This window comes from Penaeus japonicus, unplaced genomic scaffold (assembly GCF_977035675.1).
Source record: "Penaeus japonicus unplaced genomic scaffold, GWHDUDI00000001_assembly GWHDUDI00000001, whole genome shotgun sequence".
In the NCBI taxonomy this organism is placed as follows: Eukaryota; Metazoa; Arthropoda; class Malacostraca; order Decapoda; family Penaeidae; genus Penaeus; species Penaeus japonicus.
The window spans coordinates 15,341,599-15,350,092 of record NW_028234403.1 but is presented as its reverse complement, the minus strand read 5'-3'; the positions used below and the strand labels follow the sequence as shown (position 1 = coordinate 15,350,092).

Genomic DNA, 8,494 nt, shown 5'->3' with positions numbered 1-8,494 from the left:
TGGTGTTCGGGGGAGGTCTGGAGTTCTGGCTACACCGGCTGCTATTTCTCGATGCTATATCCTACCTCAGTATGGGCCGCCTCTCAGTGTCCCTTGATCGCTACATGCTCGTAGATATAGATGATATATTTGTTGCACGGAAAGGTATTCGGATGACGGCAGAGGATGTCACGGTGAGTATTTTGTCTGCTAAGTATTTTTAGCATTATTTGAAATGCTGAATATACAACTAATGTGTATGAAATGTAAAGAAACTTTGAAAAGAACATATTTTTGTATATTGTGTCACATACATGGCTTTAAAAATATGAAAAGTAAAGATATTCTAGTACTACTGAATGCAGCATTATTAATGAATGAAGCACATTATTCTGATAAAAAAAATTAATTGTAGGAGGTTGTTGTTATTAACACTGTAAGCAATGTTTATATCTGGTATGTGTCAGTAGACAAAAATGAATGAAACTATAGGAAATGTACTCTGCCTTCCTTAGGCATTGCTAGAATCTCAGAAGCGACTGCAGGAGATGGTGCCTGGCTGGAAGTTCAACCTGGGTTTCAGTGGCAAGTACTACCAGCACGGTTACCCGGAAGAGAACATGGGAGATAGAAAGCTCCTTGGTGAGTCTTTTGCTAGTTGCTGTTTTATGGGCAAAGTCAGTAAGCAGAGATATAAGTATTCAAAGTGCTTATTCTACATTATTTGTTTTCATGTTTGACACCTAAAGCAGTCATATATGCTTGAGGAGGAATTGTGATAATCAGCAAAATTTTACTTATAATGAGTTTAAGCTTAATCTTTAAAAAACAGCAAAGCTTTCAGCATATCTGTCCACCCAACTGCATGTAGTTGAAAAAAACTTGAAATTACATGCCAGAAGATGTATATTTTATCGCCATAAATCAAATACAAGGCACACAGTAGAGCATCAAAGTTAAAAAACTATCTTGGGTACTCCTCATTCCAGTTACCTCTCAAATAAGAAGAAAAATGGAAATATGCTTCTATGCCCATAAAACATCTGCATATACATGTAAATATTGTACAAATAAAGCAATATTGGATGGAAAACAATAAAAAATATTTATGAATAGTAAATAGATTGCCTTGAGGCAACTTAACTGCTTTGATACATAAAAGTATGGTGTGGGGAGGGGGTATAGGTGAGATAAAGGATGGATGGGGGAGTTTGCCTGCATGAAATATGCCATACACACACTATGTTTCATTCACAAGAAAGAAAAATAGAAAAATGGGCAAGTAACATGACTGTCTGATAGGCTGAGGCAGAGGAGGGCCTTCAAGGGGCATGGTGATGTGGGACTGATGTAGTGGACATGGCTTGAGGAAATTTGCCAGACAGCACTAAAAATATAAATAGGCACTCCTTCCCCCTGCAGTTTTTGACAGGCCTTCGTAGAGGATAGGACTGACTCCTTTAGGACTTTAGAGGTCAAGCAGATACCTCACTGTTACAAAGACTTTGTTCCTTACTGCTGTCTGTTATTTGTCTCAAAGCTAATTATCCATATTTTGTGTATTGTATTATTGTGTGAGAAAGATTTACTTGTAGTCTTATGTATATATTAATCATGTAATGATTTTTAATGACAGAGCATGTGGATGATTTCTGGTGGTTTGGCCACATGTGGGGACACACTCAGCCTCACAAACTGACCCCAGCTGGTCTGGAAGCGCAGATGCAGCGCAATAAGCAGTTTGCAATTGATCATGGCATTCCTACAGATTCAGGTAGCAAAAAGCACATAAGTAAAAATTGACTATAGAAATGTACTACATATTTTTTTGTGATTTTGTCCTCTCTCTTGTAGCTTTTGTTTGATTTTGTCAATACCTTATTTTGTGAGTTTGACAATGTTTGTCTCTTCATGTGTAGGCTATAGCGTGGCTCCACATCACTCCGGTGTTTATCCAGTGCACGAGCCACTCTATGATGCATGGAAAAAAGTGTGGAATGTGAGAGTTACTTCGTCAGAAGAATATCCTCATCTCTACCCTGCCAGACTGCGCAGAGGCTTCATACACCGAAATATAATGGTAAGAGAAGCATACATTACTCCAGATGGTAAATGGTATCTAAAAAGACGAGGGTAAAGACTTGTTCACAGTATTTGGTTCGTCTTATCAATTATCCCTTTCTATCTTGTAGGTGCTACCAAGGCAGACATGTGGGTTGTTCACTCACACCATTTTCATTAACAAGTATCCAGGAGGGAGAGCAGTGTTGGATAGGAGTATCCATGGAGGAGAGCTCTTCCAGTCCATTGTCTTTAACCCAGTAAGTTTGATGTCCTCCATTGCACACTTTTTTGTGGATTTTGCATCAGCCAACTTTTTCCCTACTTCACTAACTGGGGAAGTGAATGGTTTTCCCATTAATTTTGGATGCTTCAGGATTTATTCAATTCCATTAAATTATCAGGAATATCAAAATTCAGACACACAAGTCAGAAAGACATAGAGACTCTTTTTGTAGTACATAGTACACAAATATACTATACTTTGTAGCATGGTGCAACTAACATGGCATCCCTTCTCCCCAAAGATCAGCATCTTCATGACGCACCTCAGCAACTACGGCAATGACCGTCTAGCTCTATACACCTTTGAGTCCGTCATAAAGTTCATCAAGTGCTGGACGAACCTCAACCTCCAGACTGTGCCACCTCTGCAGCTTGGTGAGAAGTATTTCCACCTCTACCCTGAGGAGAAGGATCCTATCTGGGGGGTAAGTGTTGATGGTATTGACTTTATATGAGAGTTATTTCACAACTTATAAGGGAGAGAGGTTTTGTAGGAAAAGAGAAGTGAGTTTGATTTGATACTATTTATGATGGATTTTCACTAATGACAAGCTACCATTCAAAGGATCCATGTTCCGACCGCCGTCACATGGAAATTTGGTCCAAGAACAAAACGTGCGAGCAGTTGCCCAAGTTTTTGGTGATTGGCCCACAGAAAACAGGCACCACTGCCTTGTATACCTTCCTGACCATGCATCCAGCCATTGTTGCCAACTACCCATCTCCAGAGACCTTTGAGGAGATACAGTTCTTTAATGGCAAGAACTACTACAAGGGTATTGACTGGTGAGTACCTGAAGGGAGATCATGGTTGTTAGTTCTGTAAGCCAGGGTTAGAAACAGAAATTTAAGAAGATCATTTTTAGATAAATATCAGATTATTTTCTTCTATTTGCTTACCAATTATGCACATTTCATGTTCTGTATCAAGATGCAAGCCTTTATCTATATAGCATGTTCAAAGCCATTTTCTTAAAAGCAGTTTGGCCATTAAGAATATGATGAAAATAACATGTTTATGAAATCCTAATTAATTGCTATTACTAGGAAATATATGTATCTATATTTATATAAAATGCCAAAAGATATGAAATGTTTATGTAACGTAGGGCACAAAGTAGAAGTTAGAGAATGCAAGAAAAAAAAAAAGATGAATGAACAAATGAAAACGCCATGGTGATTCTGGCTCTGAATGGTCAGAATGCCAGGGTTTTTGAACACATAAGCTTAACGCCTCGGGATTTTTGGGTGCACTAGCCATGAGCCTGGGCTGTCCGCTCGCTCACCCTGAGTGCTGGCCTTGACCAAATATCTCATCGCCAGCGTCCGACCCAAAAACCACGAAACATTTCAGCATGTCATCCAGAGCGAATTGCTTAAAGTGTGTGAAAACAGTAATGGATTGATGCTTTTTCATTTCCTAGAGGTTTTTGACTTTTGTTTTAAAGTACAAACCAAGGAAAGACCTCCAGCTAGTTGCATCACCTTGTCTTATCTATCTCTATTTTATAGATTTTTAGTTGATGAATAATGATAGATATAAGAGGTTTCGTTTATTGACTTTTTTTTTTTCATTATAAGTAGTTGAATTCGCTTAATTAACATTGTTAGATTTTTAGTATGGCAACTCTCTTAGCAGTGAATTATGTTTTGAGATAGACCTCATTAGATTCCAACATCTTTAAGAAAGAAAGAAAGAAAGAAAGAAAGAAAAAATATATATATGTATATATATGTATATATATGTATATATATATATATATATGTATATATATATATATATATATATATATATATATATATATATATATATATATATATATATATACATATATATATATATATATATATATATATATATATATATATATATATATATATATATATATATATATATATATATATATATATAATGTGTGTGTGTGTACATCTATATTTTTCTTCTTTCTTTCTTTCTTTCTTTCTTTCTTTCTTTCTTTCTTAATGATTTATAAAGCCAATATTAACAGTAAAACAGTCTTATAGTTTCAATCACATAAATTCAATGATAACATTTTGCAGCAAATCAGAGTTTTATTATATAATGTCCTAACAGGTATATGCAGTTCTTCCCCATCCCCAAGAACTCCTCTGGCAAGTATCTTTTTGAGAAAAGTGCCACATACTTTGAGGGAGAGATGGTGCCAAAGAGAGTCAAGTCTTTACTTCCCAATGCTAAATTGGTAAGGGTTTTTCTCTGTTCATATTTCTTAACCCATCCACGACGGGGGAATTCTAGCCTTGAATGTCCAAATGCCGGGGCGTTCGAATTATTAGGCCTAAATCAATTGAATGGCTGGCACAATACTGTGCCGCCCGGCCACTGGGCTTTTGAATGCGCGGTACACATACTGTACCACCCGTCCTGTGTGGGTTAATGTTTATCCTATGATTCTTATTTTTGGGATAGTGATATTCTTAACCCAGTGACATCAGGTGGCACGTATACATGCCATGGCAAGGGTGGACCAGAATGCCGGATGGCAGCACCTCTACATGCCATGCCATGGGGGCTGTTCAATGATCTGTGTGCCATATAGGTGCGGGGTTTCATGGTTGAATTCTCTTTCTTCTTTATAGATAACCAAAATGTTTAGAAGGCGAGAAGAAAAACTTGGACAATGTGCAAAATAGTCCCATATACATTTCCATTACCGATAGAATCTTTGAAAATTGAAATTGGGGTGGAAAATTGAAATTTGTATATAAATATGATTGACCACATATAGTACCCTCCTCATTCACATATTTATATGTAGTTGACCATTTATGGGTTAATCTACCAGGATGTAATTTTTAACATTTATATTAATACCACCAGGTTGCAATTATCATACCCCCTGGACGGCGTGCATATTCCTGGTATCACCACATGCGTGCTCACAATGACCCCACAGCACTTCAGTACTCTTTCTACCAGGTTATCACAGCCACGGACTCATCTCCTCGTCAACTCAGGGACCTGCGTAACAAGTGAGTGGCTCGTTTTGTTTGTTTTTTAATTTTGGTTAAGGGATGATAGATTTCACTCTTAGTATGCCAGTTTCCTCTCTCTCTCTCTCTCTTTTTCTCTCATTTTCTCTCTCTCTCTCTCTCTCTCTCTCTCTCTCTCTTTTTCTCTTTCTCTTTTTCTCTCTCTCTTTCTCTTTTTCTCTCTCTCTTTCTCTCTTTCTCTCCCTCTCTCCCTCTCTCCCTCTCTCCCTCTCCTCCCTCTCTCCCTCTCTCCCTCTCTCCCTCTCTCCCTCTCTCCCTCTCTCCCTCTCTCCCTCTCTCCCTCTCTCCTCTCTCTCCTCTCTCTCTCCCTCTCTCCTCTCTCTCTCCCTCTCTTCTCTCTCTCTCCCTCTCTCCTCTCTCTCTCCCTCTCTCTCTCTCTCTCTCTCTCTCTCTCTCTCTCTCCCTTCTCTCTCTCTCTCTCTCTTTCCTCTCTCTCTCTTCTCAATCTCTCCTCTCTCTCTCTCTCTCTCTCTCTCCTCTCTCTCTCTCTCTCTCTCTCTCTCTCTCTCTCTCTCTCTCTCTCTCTCTCTCTCTCTCTCTCTCTCTCTCTCTCTCTCTCTCTCTCTCTCTCTCTCTCTCTTTTATTTAAGTGTTTTTTTTTTGTTTTGTTTTTAAGGGAAAAATTAATTTTTACATCTTTGACAAGAATATTATCAAATTTCTCTCTCCCAGATTTTTCTTCTGATTTCAGGAATAGTTCAGAAAATTGTTGAAAAATTGGAAAGGCAATGGATCTTTTCATGCTGGACATGATTGTAAGCATTGTCATCTCTGTTGCATTGCAGATGTTTAAACCCAGGCATGTATGCCAAGCACATTGAGAGGTGGCTGGACTACTTCCCAGCTTCGCAGTTAATCATCATTGATGGGGAAGAGCTCAGAAATGACCCTGTATATATTATGAATGACTTGCAGAAGTTCCTGGAGATAGAACCATTTTATAATTACACAGAACATTTAAGGTAAGTTTAGTACATGCTGCTGTAATAGGAAATGTTGCAAGGAACTTTTTTCTTTATACTTTCTTCACTAAAAGGTAAAGAATAAAGATTTGATAAGCACTCTTTTTAGACTTTATAATTACTATAATATTTTATGTAAGCAATCAATCTTTGTTCCCTGTCATCTATGTCAGTGCACTTTTAAATAATGCAAGCTTTGGATTGCAGGTATGACAAGCGGAAGGGATTTTACTGCCAGGTGATAGAGGAAGACAAGACCAAGTGCCTGGGACGCGGGAAGGGAAGAATTTATCCCCCCATGAATGAGTCGGAGTCCAAGATTCTAAAGGTTGAACTTTTGCATCATTACTTTTTTAGAATTTCCTTCCTTTTTATTGATGTTGATTCTTTTTGTCTTTTTTTATGATTTTTTTTGCTGTGGCTGTTTTTTTTTCTCACAGAAATGAAAATGTTAAGATGATGAAGCACCTACTTTTACCCCTTTTTTTCCCTCTTCTCTTTGCTTTTCCATAGCCTTGCCTTCCATTTGTATTATAATTCACTTCTGGAACTTTCTGCAGTTTTTGTCATATCAAACAGTGTTTCATAATGTGAATGAATATCTAATGATTACAAATCAGCTTTTAAAGTTCCACAACCTACCTTAAATGAAACCATTAATTTTATTATGGGGTCAGATTGCTTTCACTTTCGCTTTTCACTTTTATTATTTTTTTCTATCCAAAATACAGGCTATTTATTCCTTCATTTGTGTAGCTTGGGCATCATACCAAAGGCCAATTAGAATCACTTTACTAATGCCTCTTATATCAATTCATGTATCATACCATAAGTCTAGAAAATGATAGAAAATATGCCATCATAAGATACTTAGCCCAGGCTGAACATATGAAGATGTGACCCATATCAGAAGTGTTAAAAATGCCCATATTCCTTTCTCCCAAGGACTTCTACCAGAGCTACAATGTTGCTTTGGAGAAGCTCGTCACAAGACTGGACTACCCTGTGCCTGGCTGGCTAGAGGATGACTTGCAGTAATCCATGGATTGCAATGGCCGGCAACAAGAGGAATTCTGGCATTTGAGAGCTGCTTGGCCTGTACTTCACCATCTGCTGGGATTCTTCTCTTTATCCTCTCTTATGCTGTGTGTGTTGGTGCTCCAGCTAAGTGTTCCAAACCGATAGAGGTGATGTGAATGTACAAGAGTTATATGTTGTTGTTGTATTGCTTTATTTTGGTGACTTTTTTCAGTTATTATTATTATAATTATTTTTATTAATATTATTACTATTATTTCTCCATCTTTTTGCCTAAGTAGTTTTCAGAGAATTTATGAAGGAAACTAGAATGAAGAAAAAAAGAGCTCAAATATTTTTTACTTGTGAAGTTCAATCTTCCCCCTTGCCTAGCACCTAAACGAGAAAAAGGTTGAACTCACACCTTTAACTCATTAAAGTTTTATTTGATTATTCATAATGGTTCTTAATAGATACATATAAAAACTAGTTCATCTTTTTTTTTATGTAAGTGCTGGTTTTGATAATGTGAATAGCTATGTAGTCATGCTAAATATTTAGCTTTTTATATTGACCTTTATTTTTCAAAAACAGGACGGGCGGAAAGAAAGAAAAGAGATGATTTTCTTACACTACAGAAATGTGTTGATATTCATGTTTGCCAACTAGGTGAGGGGGAGGCTTGGAAACCTTTTATCAGATATATATTTAAACAACAAAACAAATAGCCCATTTTTAACACAACTAGAACTAGTCAAGTCAGTTCCATTTCTCTGTACAAAATTGAAGGAAAGAAATCCAAGGCAATTACATTTTTTGTCAAGAATACAAGAGTATGTAAAATGTCTAGGTGACTTGCTTAGGTTAAAGTGTTGAAAGAACTCAGTGAAGTTATGGGGTTTTACCTGAACTTTTTCTTCCAGAGTATACATGTGATTAAGTTCTCTTTCTTTTCTTTCTTCTTCTTTTTCATTCTACATCTTCTCTACCTTTATCTTTGTTTTATTCTCTATCAGTGTTTCTTAACCTTTTTGAGTAGATATCCAAAATTCTGGCCTTGCCATATAGGTGACCCACATCCTCACAGAACCAAAAATTAACTGATCAGTATATTTAATGATTATATAGAATTTTAGAATAGGAAAGTGAGAGAACTA

At 37.0% G+C, this 8,494-nt stretch overlaps 1 protein-coding gene across 2 annotated transcripts in view; it reads left to right on the top strand.

Annotated features, from left to right (window-relative positions):
• Positions 1-7,602, top strand: part of sfl (N-deacetylase and N-sulfotransferase sfl) — a 20,032-nt gene extending 12,430 nt beyond the window's left edge. For both annotated transcript variants that reach the window (XM_043035428.2, XM_043035425.2), the window contains 12 exons: positions 1-173; positions 495-621; positions 1,616-1,753; positions 1,899-2,059; positions 2,172-2,300; positions 2,568-2,750; positions 2,891-3,111; positions 4,421-4,547; positions 5,186-5,337; positions 6,144-6,320; positions 6,528-6,648; positions 7,266-7,602. The exon at positions 1-173 is cut by the window's left edge and continues 31 nt beyond it. In XM_043035428.2, coding sequence (XP_042891362.1) covers positions 1-173; positions 495-621; positions 1,616-1,753; positions 1,899-2,059; positions 2,172-2,300; positions 2,568-2,750; positions 2,891-3,111; positions 4,421-4,547; positions 5,186-5,337; positions 6,144-6,320; positions 6,528-6,648; positions 7,266-7,358 — 1,802 coding nt within the window. In that variant the 3' untranslated portion in view covers positions 7,359-7,602. The remainder of the gene's footprint in view (positions 174-494; positions 622-1,615; positions 1,754-1,898; positions 2,060-2,171; positions 2,301-2,567; positions 2,751-2,890; positions 3,112-4,420; positions 4,548-5,185; positions 5,338-6,143; positions 6,321-6,527; positions 6,649-7,265) is intronic.
• Positions 7,603-8,494: the final 892 nt, after the last annotated feature.